General features: G+C 36.5%; 1 protein-coding gene across 1 annotated transcript in view; it reads right to left on the minus strand.

Annotated features, from left to right (window-relative positions):
* Positions 1-16836, minus strand: part of KIAA1109 (KIAA1109 ortholog) — a 116771-nt gene that overhangs the window by 26858 nt on the left and 73077 nt on the right. The window contains exons 48-60 of the mRNA XM_014949955.1: positions 16441-16534; positions 14871-14921; positions 11202-11408; positions 10823-11061; positions 9986-10230; positions 9407-9512; positions 5897-5994; positions 5405-5590; positions 4247-4415; positions 3589-3800; positions 2394-2592; positions 1771-1830; positions 268-494 (exon numbers count right to left, since the gene is read on the minus strand). Of these exons, the coding sequence (XP_014805441.1) occupies positions 268-494; positions 1771-1830; positions 2394-2592; positions 3589-3800; positions 4247-4415; positions 5405-5590; positions 5897-5994; positions 9407-9512; positions 9986-10230; positions 10823-11061; positions 11202-11408; positions 14871-14921; positions 16441-16534 (2093 nt within the window). The remainder of the gene's footprint in view (positions 1-267; positions 495-1770; positions 1831-2393; positions 2593-3588; positions 3801-4246; positions 4416-5404; positions 5591-5896; positions 5995-9406; positions 9513-9985; positions 10231-10822; positions 11062-11201; positions 11409-14870; positions 14922-16440; positions 16535-16836) is intronic.

Raw genomic sequence — 16836 nt, forward strand, 5'->3', positions numbered from 1 at the left:
TTCAGACACCCAAGTTAGGTATTGTGTCTCCATATTTTCAAGACCAGATTGGTATTTCCACATAACAGCAGTAGAAATATGACCTGTCATTTCTTGCCTTTGAAATATGGAGTTAGAAAACTACACACGGACTTTTTTTCATTTGCACCAAGAGTTATATGAGCTATAAGGAATAGCATACTGAACTCAAGGCTATGATCTTTCCATTTGAAGACTTTGTCCTGACGTTTTCTAATTAGCAGCACTTATTTTGGTTGATTCACTTACTGGATGTATAGTGGGAGACATAGTGTCAACTTCATCCTCATCTGAAAGGTCAGCAATGTTTACAGAGTTGAGGTCGGCAATATCATCAATATCTTCTTCTCCTGTCAACGTTGTGAGGGTGTTGCCTAAAGCATTCAATCTTTTCCCAATGTTTGGATCCATGTGGACATCAATACCACACATCTTCCATAACACATTCAGTGTCCAGGTTCCAGCACTACTACTTTCTGTATGTAAAAAAAAAAAAAAGTTTAACCCCTTTTTCCTCTTTTAAAAAATTCCTCTTTTAAAAAAATCCTCCCTACTGAGTTATGTATTAGTTAGCCAAGACAGTGTTTATCAGTTACAAAGAGCTGTCTTTTCTGCCCACTCTGGGAAAAACACATTCCACAACTGAAATGCTTCCTAGAAGTACTTCACAGCTATGAAGTTAATGTTTCTTTAACAAGTGATGTACATAGACAAGCCTAATGAAAATACATTCACTTCAGCCAAGCTGATGACCCAGAGGGAGCATCTCAAACTTCAGCCCTTCCAACTGCAGCCAAGAATACTATTCCAGAACAGGATTTCTAACAGCAAGAAACCTAAAGGATGTCTATCTGCATGTAAAAACGCTGACCTAGTTACAGTTTCAAGTTGAACAATGATGCTGGAAGATGTTATAATATATGTGTAACATGTCTGCTGAATACCCTGTCTTCCCAGAACTTTTCTAATCAGTGCCACCTTTCAGTGTCAAAATACAGAAATGGCTTTCAGCAGAACTACAATAGACACTGTTCTTCCTTCTAAAAGGATTCATGCTGGTTTTCACCATTCACAATTCCACGTGAGGTAAATTTTCAATAGTTGCAGCATGTGCTTCATTTTTAGGTGTCCTTAGCACGAAAAAGCAAGTGAGGGACTATGAGCAAAATTGCAGGGACAGGGGACACCACAGATGCAACATTTGGGCAAAGAGAGGAGAAGAAGCAAGCAGCAGGTATGATGACCAAGACAGAGATTGCCAGGTATTTTTGAGACCTCTGGAGAATGTCCAAACAACTCACTAGGAGAAACTGGGAAGAGAGGGAGTTTGGAAAGAATAGAAGCTGTCTCTGGAAGAGGTGAGGGAGGAACAGAAGCGCAGCATGCAAAGTCTCAGCATTACAAGGACTAGAAGATTTAGCAGTCCCTAGTACACAAAGCAGTAGGACAACATTGCTGTTGGACTATTCTCCAACCAAGGAACAAACACATACACACCACATGTTTTCCTGCAGATAAAAAAAAATATAAATAATCTAAAATCAATGTTGCTGATGGGACTCAAAATCTGGAATAGCTTGAAAAGATGGAGCAGATACAAACATTGAGGAGTTTTACCAGGAAAAGAAGATACTAAACAAAACAGAAAAATAGGCTGCCAATCAAATTATAAAACAGTTGAAGGATTAAAATTTCGTATTTTATGAGTGCTTTACTTATATTGGACTTGATTACTTAAAAAAAGTGTATTACCTGCTGCAGCCTGTCCTGTTGTCCTAGAACACACTTCATATGTACCATCTGGCACAACACCTGTATGAAGCACATACAATGATTAGGCTGACAGCGAAAACAGCTTTAGACCAACCTTTCCAAACTCCACCTCAATCTCTTGCCCTCCACAATTAAAGCATGAGTGATGTGGGATAGGAGGCTTAGTTTTAATTCCCATTGAATGACTTTCCTTATTTAGTAAAGTGAATCTACTTGGTAACATCTAAGTTTAGATGAATTTACAATCCCATATAAATCTTCACCATAATGAAGATATATATACATATAAATGAATCAGCTATATTAAACTATTAAAAACTTACTAGGTTCTTACAAAATTCTATAAAAGCCATGCATCCAACTCATCCAACATCTCTCAGACAGAACTTAAATGCTTACAAGCACACTTATAGCAAAAAGTTATTAATAAAAGGAAAACAAAAAAGAAATACAACTTTTTGAATCCATATTATTTTGCTTTCAAAATAGCAAAGTATTTATCTTTTGGAGGAAAGTTCAGCAGGTTTAGAAGTCATGGGAAAGGGTAAAAGTGAATTTATATCTGAAATGCTGTTGTCCAATATGAAATCACAGCCACTTACATGCATTCATGACTAGATCTCCTCTTATTTCTGGTTTCCAGTCATCCCAACTTGTCTCAAAGCCATCAGCAAAGCGGATACAGAAATTTTTAAAATGACCTTTGCTGACTAAAGACTCTGAGGAGCAGGCAGTGATTAAGGTGCTTTCAATAGTCAGGACTAAAGCAGAGCCGGTGTCAAGATCTGCAGTGTGGTTAGACTGGAAAATAAAACCACAGAGAGGATTTACTGGTCATTGCAGTGTCAAAGTGATACTGTAGATGCATTTAGTGCTGTTTATCTTTCCCTAACAGAAAACTGATCCCCTTCTCATATCTCCTGGTATTTTTCCTTCTCTGCAGAAAGTTTCAAAAGCCTCACATCTGGCCGTGCAGTGTCTTGCATTGCTGTTTTCTAAATGCAACGCCTACATTGTAAATATGTTAGGGCACCGTGAGTCAAGTTCATCTGGAAGAGGAAAGAAAAATCCGTATCTGATCAATGACAGGAGTATAGACAATATAGGGCTACGAACCATATGATCCCATGACAACAGAACACAAGCCCAGGATTGACTCTTTTCTCCATGAAGAGTTGCGCATGAGTTGATCGATCAAAGAGGAAAAGTAGCTTTAGTTTTTATATGATTTTTTTTTGTGCTTATTTTGATACCTACAATTATGCAGAGTCTAAAATATAAAGACTGACTGATTACTTTCCAGTCCTTTGCATATTAAGGTCTGTAATTTTTTTTACCTGCAAAAAAGCCCACATATTGCCTTCTATAAAACTAGACTTCTTTTGATCCAGCATAAGGACTCTACACATGCTGTTCTATATACAGCTAAGAATTCATAAGCTAGAATGTATTTTTCATAATTTACTACCATTTGTAACACAAAACAGCATAAACGCCACGTGCCTAGTCCATAACTGCCAGATAGAAGATTCACAATCAAAATGTTATGTCATTAAGACTTATAGGTCATAGGCATCATTGCTTCTTTACATCTGTAGATATGACTATTTCCTGCTACATCATTACAATGATTCATTTCTCTTCTGAAATTATTCCTCATTAAGAATACTCCTAGTTCAACACAGGAACAGTCTCTGAATCCAACGTTTTCTCTCAGAGCCATCTAAGAGGTGCAGATCACACCTTCACTTCTCAACAGACTACTAACTGTCACGTCACTTCAGACATTTTGCTCACCTGAGGTGTGTTTGTGATGGGCAGGCAAATCCCTAAGTCATTGACAGTCAGCTGAAGAAAGAGGGTCCCAAAAGCCTGTGCAGAGGTTTGCTGGATGCCGGGCAGCATATCTACTACTTCTTTTGTGGCCATATGAATATCTTTATGTAAAGCCATTCTCTGTTCATTCCAGTTGTCATACGCAGCCTTGTAGTTCAGCCAAAATAGTACAGCTTTAAGAACAAACAAGAAAAGCTTCATTGAAATCAACACATACCAAAAAAAAAAAAACCCACATTCACTAAATAAAGTTCTCCCCCCCCCCCTTTTTTTTATTTCATTTTTATGATTTCTCCATTACTTTAGGACAATGTGTGTACAACAATGGACACACACAAATTCAGACACTGTTCTCAGTATTATTCATTTGGAAAGACTTAAAAAAGCAGCTTCCTCCAAACCACCTGAAAACTAATCATTTCAGCAAATGGAATTTTTGGCATTAGGAATTAACCTGTTGGCATCCAGTAGATCTCTTACATTTCTCAGCTAGTTTATTATACCTAATATTTTGATTTAACATGATATATACCAAATCTTGAATAATCAAGCCTCTTTGAAAAAAATATATAGCTTCCTCAGTATGAAAACAAATTTGTAGCAATTGTCTCTTAAATACCTCTGTCAAAGGCCACAGGCTGAGCGAAAACAATTGGTCTGTTCAGAGTAATGAGCACAGCTTCTCTATCTGATGAGCCACTGATTTCTTCTCGGAGAGCATTTCTTAGTCCAATTCTTGTCTTGAAATAGGCAACTTGATGAAAGTCTGACCCAGCTTCTTCATAAACCTTAAAACATTCAAAAAATGAGATGAATTCAGGGAGGAGTTCAGGGCCAGGGAAAAATAATCAAACTACTGCTTTTGACAAAATGTAAAATTACAACAAGAAGCAAACATGTCTCCTTTCCCCTTCTCTTCTAGCCAAAGCTCCTTTGAGGATATTCTATTTTATTGCATTTAATTCTGATCATAGTATTATTTCCTTATTTATCATAAAATATTAGCTAAAATAACTATTTATATATCCAGACCCTGTATTGTGACAGTACATTTATAGCTTCTAAGATGTGTATTTGTTTCTAGGCATCACAAAACATTTTCTTATCATAAAATTAGTGATTCCAGGGAACAGTGGGTTTAAGAATCCAAGAGACACAACTTTTAAACTAATACAAAAAAACTAGGTCAAAATATAGGTCTAGTCAAGCCTGGATCTTGTCTGATCTTATTATTTGCTTCATGTAACCTAAAAACAATAGCAATATCAACGAAAATTTTGAATTTGACTCAGTAGCAAGGCCATTACTATTGCAAGGGGTTAATAAGTTCTAAGATATTAATAGCATGAAAAAAAATATTAAAAGAGCCCATACTTGACTCCTTCCATCTTTTATGCACATACAATGGCCTTCATAAAGAAGATTTGCTAATTATTCTGAAAAGTCATCTCCAGTCCCTTCTTGACTCAAGTGAGAAAATGTATTTCGACCAACTATTTACCAAAATAGGAAGAGTATATTCAGGAAGTAAACTTCCACAACAATGTGCTGCAGAATGCTTAAACTTTTATTAAAAACAAGAAAACAAGTTGAAAAAGCTAACTAACCAAAAAAACCCTACTCTCGAACAAAACCCAAACACCCCCCACAGCTCCCCTCGACTTCATGGCCAGGTCAGAAAAATACCAGCAGTTTAAGACAGCCCCTTGGCGTGGTTATGTACTTTTTTAATCACACACTATTCAGAACATCACATGCAAAGATGTTGAGCGCTGACCTGATGTTTAACAATCTGTCCTAGTGCCAGATTTAAATCCACCTGGCATTTCCCAAACAGTTTGAGGTAGCTGCTACTTCCAGGCATTGCTTTGGTTTGCAGTCTGTTTGAGAGTTCAAGTTCTATCAATCCAGTTTCAAATCTCACAGCTCGCATTGAAGGAGTCGTAGCTGTCACTTGAATTCCCTGATGAATAAGGGAGGTACAAAGTTACTAGGATCCGATTCAAAGACACAAAGAGAAGGCAAAAAAAAAAAAAAAACAACTAACCAACCAACACGAGAAAACAAACTTTTTAATTGTATAGCAGAAAAAGGAGGACATAATTGTTTGTCACAATGCGATGCCACTAAGCTATTTTAAAAGCTTATGGGAACCAAACTCAAGGTCTTTTTCTTTATGCAGAGTATTCCTCATGCAATAAGCTTTGAGGTAGAAACCCAAAAGCCATTAATAGCACGTAGGACCACTCTTTTGTCATCATAAGATTACCTTAAACTGTAGGCTCAATGAGTAGAGAAGAATTTTTGGTTTTTCTCCATCAGTTGTGCCATCATGTTCATTCCAAAGAGGTATTGGCTGCTCCCCTCCTGTAGACATTGAATAGACACATGCAGAGTTTTAACAAAGAAAACACTTTAAAACAGATATAAAAAATGGTGACAGTGAATGAAGCCTCATTTTAAACAGCAACTAGTTGATGATTTATATAAACAAATATAGGTTGAAGGTGGAAGACAAAGGTGCAGATTCAGATTGTTACATATAGTTAATAGCTCTCTACTGAGAATTGAGGCAGAGTGTCATGTTCTTCCCTCCTGGGACACTTTCCTCAGGAAGGCTCAAAGCCTGTAAGAATTAACACCATTTTCAAAAAAATATTCTTCGTCTCCTGCACCAATCTATCTCCTAATTATCTAACAATAAAAATTAAACACTTGACTGAGTACTGTGCAAATTGCCTGAAAAGAGGAATTGAAATTGCATCCGTATTTTTCAATGACAGGAGGAATGAGTGTTCTTGGTTATTTTATTTTTGTGTTCACTTCCTCATCCTGGCACGTTTCATCCCAAGTTCCATAACCCCCTAGGCCCAAACCTGAAGGAGAACCTTGGTGTAAATTCTTGAGATTTGATCTATATTCAATCTTAGTCTATAGGAAGGGCTTGCAATTGGATAAGGCTAAGCCAGTAATTCTTTCCATATATGTCAATTCTTCTAATTACAGTGATTCAGTGGTAAAAATAGGCAGGTAAGCCACAGATTAAAAAAGCCCCAAACAACCAATTTTTAACAATCCATCTGTATCTGGATTTTTTTCCTTCTCCAAATAGCCTTAATAACCTCTTTCTCTTGTTGTTGTTTTCCTCCCCACCAAAATTCTTAACCAGGATCATGTAAAACTACAGTGGTAACCTAAGGGCTCTGAGCAAGAGAACTAACTCATCTTTCATGTATTCTCCACATGCATATTAGAGGCTATTTTCACAATGACTTTTCTTCATGAAGTTTGCAAAGCATTTGCCAGGTACAAAAATTAAAAGAGAAAGAAAGGAGATATTACTTTTAGGTAAAATTTCTCCATCTACCCTCTCACTTAAGGGAACATAATGTCCTGGAATGAAACTAAATTAGAAATTGGATTTGAATCTTTACATAAACCAGTGCAAAAGTTAAACGAGTTTGAAAGCGGCCCCCAGCTGTCTGAATCAACACTGCCCTCAATTTGCAGCTGGAATTATTATGAACTGCATTTAATCTATGCAATCTATTCATGTTAAGTAACTCGTACTTACCAGGTTTTATAGAAGCATAACATGCAATCAATGTTTTAGTGCAACAGAAACCACTCTAAAAAAAGCCACTTTAGTGTATTACACTGACTGGAATTTTCAAGCCATGCAAATTACTTTACTGCAAGCCAGAAGGTCAAGAGCCATCTCCTGACCCTGTTGCTCTGCACTGAGCACCCAGACCCACGGATTGCTGGCACCTGACCACAATCTTGCTGAATTACCACCACACAGAAGGTAACAGCAACATTTCAAAACCATCAGGCTGCTACCTGCAATACGAATTTACGGTCTGGAAAAGCAAAGAATGGGCAATGGTACTAAATTCCTCACATAAAACCCGAAGAGAGATCAAACTCTAGAGACTGAGAAATGTTGTAAAAGAAATCTAATACAAGTTTCCCATTTTACTACTTTATGGTCCTCTATAAAAACTGTTCTAATAGAATAATGACAGTTGTTGAAGGTCTGTTCTTCTCCCAGGTGTTCTTTTACTACCCAATGCTAATATATTTTGCCTGGAAAAAACATCAGGGTATTTAAAATTTGCTACTTCTTATCCTTCAGGGACTGTGACAAATTTCCATTTTCTCCGCTGCATCCTCTAACTCCCTTGAAGGCACCTTATCTGGACCTACACATTTCTTTTACGTATGTTTGTACACATAAATACATATATATTCACACACACACACACACACACACACAGGGGTATATGAAAGGATTGTACAGATGCACACACAGACACTCAGTTACCACTTCTCAGTATATCTTTCCTCATGATGTTTCCAACTATTAATGAATCTTTCCACTACAAATTAGCTATATTTCTATAATAGCCTTATATAATAACAGCCTCAAAAAGCGTTAAAATCAAACTACTTGAAATTTCACCCAGTTTTCAGTATTTATTCACATTTGTCATCCTGTAACATTTTTTCTCAAACATACGTCCTTCTTCCTCTAAAAACATAACTAATATAATTCATATTCCCTTTATTTCCCCAAGTATTTTACATTTTAATTACTATTTCTTAATAGGCAGACAATACTCCTTATTAATTATTGCTTTTCCTTTTTCTAATTAATTTACTGTTTATCCCCATCCACCATTTCTTATTTTGACCTAAAGAACAACAAAACACTTCTACAGTTCTTGACTCATTTGCTTTTCTATTCATCTCCTCATCTGTGATATAATATCCACAGTAAATTATATTCCTGTATCTTTTTTAAAACTACCAAGCAATAACTAATGTGTCAAACGAAGCTTTCAGTCCTTATATTTCCCTCTCAGAGTAGTCAAATATCAGAAAAAATAGTATCATTTGTACTATTTTTCCCAATGCATAGGGGGATGGGACTCGTTTGTTGAAATGAGATTTGCACTGCACGGCACGAGTTATGGCCAGATTTTTGGTTTGCTTTCTGTTCTTGAGACTTGTTAGAGACCGAGCCTCTAACAGTAATAACTAGAAAGTGAGTGGAACTGGTTTTAAGTGCTGTGCAAACTGGGATTCAGTCAGTCTTTTATGTAATGAAATAAATGTTTTGTAACTTTGGCTGTCTATTCAAACAGATGAACACACAACTCACTATGCGATTTCCATTGCATACTGCAAAACAGACAGCACCGAGTGATTTTGCAGCTGTTCTCTAATTGAGTTTTTAATGACAACGCTATTTTTCTTCCAAAAATGTTTTGAGAACAGAAGCTAGCTTGAACGACAGAAACAAACCAGGCACTTCTGCAGTATACAGTATGATACACAAAACAATCTAATGAATAGTCAAATACATATTTCATACAGTTCTGAAACACATTATCTGCAAGGAATTGAAGAGCGAGGAATCAGGAGACAGTAAGCAATATCAATATTGACACTATTTTGCCCAGAGACGGCTGTTTTCCTTTAAAAGAATACGCTGACGTTATTTTTAAAAATGCAATATCACCACCTGCATTTTACAGGTGAACAAAGTGAACAGAGAAAGTAACCCAAGCCAAGGTCATGTCATAGAGACACAGAGGCTAGTATCCAAAAAAATAAACTAGCCTGCTTCCAAATAAAACGTCTTCTTTCTGATAGAGCTACAAAAATTTCTAGAGCCTCTGTTATTACTTCCAACTCCAGCTCTGCTGCTTGCTTCTTGTTGACATAATGTTTAAAGATCTTACTTAAAGTTGGTTTTAAATGTTCTGCTTACCTGAAACCTTCTGTATGACTTCATTTACTTCCTTCATGAACACTTTTTGCACAAATACTAAGTGATTTAAAAGATCAGTTGTGAGATTATGTTCAAAGGAACCAACCTGCAGAAATATAAAATATTAGAATAAAACTTTCAAACAGTTACCATACCTGTGTTTTTGAAACAATACATTTTTAGTTTGCAGTCCAATTATATTGTTATTGACACAAAAAAAAAGAACATTAAATAGCTTTTTCTTGCAGTTTTTCTGCTGTGAATGCCTACCAGAAAACTGAAGAACATACACTATTATATGAAAAAGTTTATTCTCCTGCTTAAGTTTAGCTTAGACAATCCAGCCAAAACCATGACACATGGTCTTGACTGCTTAATAGGTTGGCTGCTCATCAACTAAGGATGGAGAAAGTTCCATTTCAGTGTCACATGATTACAAATGCTATGTTTGGATCAATCCATAAACTTGAGAGTTCTGGAGTAGGCAGATTATTAAAATAATGTGAAGATGCACATACAGAAATGTAACAGAATGGGAATAACAAGTTATCAGAAACTACTACCATCTTCAACACCTACTTCAGCCACACAACGTAGGTAGTTCCCCTGTAGATAATAGCCTTGCTTAGCAGGTAGTTCATCTATGCTCCAAATTTGGTCTGAATAAGTATCATGTTCTTCCATGATATATTTGCCTGACATAGTGACAGGAGGAAGGTTGAGACTTGCTGAAGGAGGAATGGTTGACATATCAGTGGCAGAGACTTTTGAAGTGAAGCGCAATCTGTGACTTGGAAGCTCAAAATTAAATCTAGTTTGGGCACCTGTAAAAGAAAGACCAGGAAATAAAAGGTATGAGCTGGCAAAAGAATCTTTTATTTTCCCTTAAATTTAAGTACACTTTCAGAATGAAAACACTTTTAAAATGTTACTGAAACGCATAGACCTGTAGAGCTATAAATATCCACCCACATGATTCTGAATTTTCGTAGTTTTTTAAAGAAAATACAGACTTCACTGTAATTTGATGGAGAAAGGAGTCACACAGACCACCTCATCAGTATTGAGAACATACAGGAGTATCCTCAAGTAGCCTTACTAATCACAATTCAGTTCATCAAGGACCATAAATGGATTTTAGCAAAGGGAAGCTTCCTGTGAGGAAGCTACATATGAATGCATTCATGTCTTCATCTGCTCTTATATTCTGCCTCTGGCAATTGGGTTTAACAATTCTCTAGTGTAAATTCTCTATATGGCCCCATCTAATCAAAGACCACATTGAAAAAAACAAGCCAACAGCAAAAAATTCAAAGCTCTAACTATCACTCAACAAAAATACCAAGTCCTCTTGGATGCTGCTAGCGAGGACAAACTAAAAGCTATAATGTTTTTAACGTTTCAGGGAGCTGTTACCTGTCATTCCATGACTTCTCATTCTTCCCATCTTATATTCTGCCTTTAGAGAGGGCAAGAGCGCTGCTCCAATAGCGATACCATCTATCATGGCACTGAATTTCAGAACAATAGGCTTCTTTTCTAAGCCTTCTGGCAGCTGTGGAAATTCATTGGTTTCAACAGGTGTTTGATTAATACTTGTTGGAGTTTTTTCAGAGGGCAAAGGAGTCGCAACATCTTCTTTGGGAGGCTGGGGCCTACGTACCAAGACAAAGATCAAGAAAATACTTGTTATTCTAACATGATGTGTGACTCGCCCACGTATGTCCAAAGTAGCACAAGCTCATAACTGGAGGGCACCCAGTGGCATTCAGAAGTGCCACCAAGCACCACTTACGCAGTTGATGGTTGCCTGATGAGATCCGAAATCTGCTTGGAGAGCTGGTGGGAGCTGCGCACCATCATGCTGTGCAGGGTGGCAGGGTGCTGAGGAATGTTGATGCTGATGGCTCCCACTTTGACCACGGCGGCGTTGTTTGTTTTCAGCCCCCTCTGGGCACTATACAGAGCCTGGGATTTGGCAATACTGCATTTCACAACAGTTCTAACAGAAAAGGAAAGAGGATTTATTTGCACATCTTTCAAAATTGTTACAGTTTTATGTTAAAATGGGTTTTTAAGTGTCAGCTGAATTTTAAATCCTTCATTTAAGTGATTTTGTTTACAAACTACATACACATTCCTTTTTGTTTCACTTTACACGCACAGATGCACTACATGCCACAGACAACTACACTACATTTAAGAGAACTACAAGTCATGCATTGCAAAAATACCTGTTAAACTGTTATTCTTGCATCATGTAAGATCAGTTGAGTTTATACACGCTAGGCTGCACACACACAGACAAATTCTCAAACACGGAACCAAGTAAGAGCCTTCAATTTCAACTCCTTTTCAGGAATAACCTTGAATCATCCTTTTCATACGAAGACTTAGTAAAATCTGATTTTAGTGTCCAAAAAGGTCAATGGAGGAAATACTCACTTAGCAATAAATACATAGGAAGTGATAAATGGGCTTGTGAATTAAGACCATTCCAAAATATAAAGTCTAAACTTCACTTTAGTATTAAGGAGGATATAGTTCACAATGGTAAACTGCACGAAGCTATCAATTTCTGATGTCAGAATGAAATTTTGGCATATCAGAATTCACTAAGCTCCTATTAAAAAAGATACATGGGGTAATACATTAATTGTTCTCAGTAACTAGAGGGTTACCCTATGGAAGCATATTGGGTAACCAGCACAGAATACTACAGCCTCTAAGAGAAAGATATAGAGTTGCAAAGATGCAATACATTAGCTAAAATGTCTGAAAAATAGACTCTATAAAATTGCAGCTTTCAATGAAAGTTTCTCAAATACTAAATTTTATGGAGCACAATTAAAATACTTTTTGTATCATGATTTAAATTGTTCTGTAGACAGTTTGGTTTCATGGTGAAAGCTACAATATTTTATGAATTCTATTCACTAGAGTAATGTTTCTTCTGGGAAGTCCTAACACAGGGTTCTTTATTCTGATGTTAAAACATCAGCTAGCCCAAAGCATGCCAGGTGTGGAAATACAAACAAACGACATCATCCTGCTGCTTATAACGAAGACATAAACGCACTGTAGCGCGACCACAGCCCTATCCACAGCAGATTCATTTACGGAAGCTCTAGAAACATTTTCAGGTTTCACAGCTACAAAAGAGCCACAAGCAACCTAACGCAGTTACGGATTGAAAACTGTCAAGTAGAAACAATTTCAAAATATTTGAAGAATTTACAGAAATATGAAGGAGGAAACAAATCTTAATTCACAAGTATTTTCAGAAAAACGTTATACAAATAAACATTACTTAAGGGCAGATTTATTTTAATCCACCTCTTTAAAAGAAAAAAAACCCCACAATTACATATCTGTTGATGTTTGCTTATTTCCTACTCTCTTCCTGCTACCATCTGACCAAACTATTCTGATGCCAATCAAGAACACATTTTCCCCCATATATAACTCAAGATACCATGACATTACCTATTCAAGCATCACAAGACCAACTTTCAACTTAGGAGAAGTTGCAAAATCTCTTCCTGACCTGTACCAGACAGTCTAGTCTCAACCTATCTTCATGTAGAAATGAAAAGTAAATGTAGTTGAAGTCTGTACTGAAAATGCAATCAATTCTGAACATGTGAATCCATACCATTTTAAGCACTTTCTTATTAAAAAAAAATAAATTACACCAACCAGCTGTTGCAGGAATCTCAAATTTGAGCAAGATTAACTATGCTTCTCTGCTAAGGTATTTCAATATTTCATGCAACAAATGAATTTCACTGTCACTTGTCTGGTCTAGAAAAAGCCTCCTTCCATGACAGAATGAAATGCAGAACAACTGTGTGGCTACACATTTATCTGGAATGAGCTCTGCACATTATACATCTGCAGTTTGCTTACCTACAGTGATATGCCTATAACAGATCTGGTTGAATGGTATTAAAATCATTAAGTTATATACCAGTAACACATTCAGAAGTAATTTTATGTTCTCACATCAATTCCATAAATAATCGCTCTCTAGACAAACTTGTGAACAAAGTCTTTGTCCCTGAACTGGCTACGAGGCCACCATTCAACCTAACAGACCTTTGGGAATGTTAGAGAGAGACAGGGAAAACACATCAGCAGGAGGCCCATAACAAACACTGAAACTACCACACTGAATCAGATGAAAATTTGGGCAGTAGCAGATGGTCGTGGTCTAAATAAATTGATCCTTCCCTGAATTCCAGCTATCGAGTGACTCCTTTCTAAGCCAGAAGCTGTATGGTGTTTACGACTCACCACCAGACCCATCATACACAGATTTCTGCAATCTTTTTAATCATTTATACTTTTGTTGACCATTGTTCAGTGATACACGATGCAAAAAGGTAATTTCTTTAGCAGGTTTAATGTTGCTACCAGACAAAAAGGAACAAAAACCTGAATACTTTCTTTACATCACTTGCAGTTTTACAGTCAATCACCTCTCCTTCCAGAGCTACCATCTATAAGGACATTTTAAAGTTAATCCTGTATTACCACAACTGAATACACACAAATGCTGTAACAAACAGCAGCTCTACTAAGTCCTTCTAAATGATATGCACTGATGGCCTAAAGCAGGATAAGAAACTCATGCTCAGAATACTGCTTTGGGGAAAAAAAAAAAAAAAAAAAAAAAAAAAAAAAAAAAAAGAACAAAGAAGAGCCTCTCAATTTTTGGCTACATAACTTTTCTTCTCAGAGTACTGTGGGGTCACTGTGTAACAGGGCTTCTAAGTTGCCAGTGTCCCATTTCCCACCTGAACCACTACTCCAGTGAGACCTTCTGGACTTGAGCATCAGGGAGAAAGAAAGCAACTAGAAAGAAAACATTGCATCTTTCGTGATAGAAAAGACCTACTTTTGCACATGAGGATTTGAGGGACAGGAAGGTGGTCACCTTCATTAGGAGGAGATGCACAGGCACAGTTTTACGGAAAATATTTTGTGTCAGCATAACCTGGTCAGCATGCCATGTAATTAAAGCCAGCACAGAGGTAAATAAAGACAAAAGGAATGGTCCTATTCATGCTAAAATCACAACAGGACTATCACTCCAAGCACAGCAATTCCTTATCAAGTTCAAAACAAATCTAACCTGCCTGTCAGCATTATATCACCTCATTAAAATAAGCACAGAAGCAGATCTAAAGAACTTAACAGCCAGTGAAACCATTCGAGCATTACAATAGTGACCATATAGTGTAATATCTGCCCCTAAAGCTAGATTATCAACACTTACAAGGGCTTTTTTGACAGATATTTAGCAGGCTACATTAAAAGCTTATCTAAGTAATATTAGATGTTAAACTAAAATGTATTCAAGCAACATCTGCCTACACAATCACACACAGTAGGAATGCAGCCATTAGCTACACAACACAGAGTTAATTGCAAGACTATTAAACATAATAATATAACATACAGAAACTCTTGTTTGGCTGTGCTTGTAGGAGATGTAGGAAAATCCTCCAGTCTACAGATGAAGATTGAAGAGAAAGCAAGAAAAACAAAAACAAAGCAAATAAAGAATAAACATTCATGCAAAATTAGTCAGTTAATTACTTGTAACCCACAATATGACACTTAATTTCAAATTTACCAAGTTGAAGGCTTTGGTTTTGTTAGGGTTTGTTGTTTGCTGCTGCTGTTATAAAGATTTATCATTATTTCCCCCCTTTCCTTTTGTCCCCTCCCTATATGGAAGCTCAGTAAGATTGCGATGTAAAAGAGAGATGAAGAACCTCAGTTGTCTTCAGAAACCCTACATGGCTGTCAGATTAGAACTTTTATTTATCCCTCTGAAGCACACTTATTGGAAGCAAGTTAGCTGGGGATGTAAATAAAATTCTCTACGTTTTAAGTTCCATATAGCATCTTCCAAACTAAACAGGAATTAAAAGAGAGACTCAAGTCACGTTATTTAGCCCCTTTTCTACAATATTAATATTCTAAAACCTGATCACATACTGAGGGTTACCCAGATAACACTCAAACTGTGTGAGGGTGATCTACATTACAAAGAGTTGTAGTTCAACTGTTGTTTTGCAACTCAAACAGAAAGAAGTTCAGCTAAAACCAAAGAAAAATAATGCATGAGTTTGTGAACCTGGAAAAAAAAAACAACCAAAAAACAAACCCAAAACAATGTGGATGCTGAGCAAGTCATTTGAGATGTTCATGCAAAAAAAGTGATTTTTTTTTTCCCCCTCCACCCCTGACAAGTTGTGTGAATTATATAAAGGGTGGAGAATGGATATTAGATCTGTAAAAATAGCACTAAGAATCAGGCATCGTGGGAGTTCAAAAACATATCTATTAAAGAAAAAATACAGATCTTATATAGGAATCATCAGCATCAGTAGGTTAAATACTGCCTAAATATCTTGTATGATTTAGTGGAAACTGTAAGCTTCAAAAAGCAATTAGAAGCATAAAAGAAATAATACACATAATGTGATAAAGATTTCTGTGTATACACTGCGGGGAATAAAATTAGTGCAGAAAGCTCCAATTACATGAAATTAAATTTCTTTCTTTTTACAAGAGGAATCGATTCAGTCAGGTCACTTACCCCTCTACACTGTGATCCTACAACCAGTTTTGAACTTACTAGAGTGACTATCTCTTTTACTAGAGACAGAAAGGAATGGGAGTATTCATATTCATGTAATTGTGTCTAAAGCAGGGCAATTGGGTGCTCTAGATTGAAAACTACTACTATGTTCACCACGTTCATTTTTAGCTTTTTCAGATATGCCTTTCATAGAAAAGGCTAGTGTCAAAGTGCACATGCAATTAGCTTTAAGAGTCAAACTCTAGCCCAGTTCTGCAAGAGCTGCATGATTGTCACCAAAATCTATGACTTTGTGGATTCTACCTAAAGACACACCACCGATGCTTTCTCCATATTAAGCTACATATCTTTACTGTCACACAACTGATACCACTCCTATGCACTTCAACAATTTTAAGTTGTCAGGCTTCATACTTACTGGATATTTGGGGTAATTCCCTCCAGCAAGACGATATTGACACCTCCTATGTGAGCAGTGGCACATGTCTCAGTCATCTTTTGATGTAGTACATCTTTAAGAAAAAAATATACTTAATGCTATTTCATTCAGTAAATTACTTATCCAGGTATGCCTACTGCTTTCAAAAATATAGCAGCAGGAAAAGAATTGAAAAATTACAGTTTTAGTAGTCACATTAAGTAATATCAAATTTAAACTGTGACAAGATGAAAGCTTTTGAAAATGAAAGGAGTGACTATCTTCTACAAGAATTTCCTTCATGACATTTTTTAAAAGTACATCTGTTTACAAAGAAAACATATTACACATGCATATACATACGCAAGGGTATAGGTAAGCCACACACATAAACAC

The sequence above is a fragment of the Calidris pugnax genome, unplaced genomic scaffold, assembly GCF_001431845.1.
Source record: "Calidris pugnax isolate Ruff unplaced genomic scaffold, ASM143184v1 scaffold42, whole genome shotgun sequence".
NCBI lineage: Eukaryota > Metazoa > Chordata > Aves > Charadriiformes > Scolopacidae > Calidris > Calidris pugnax.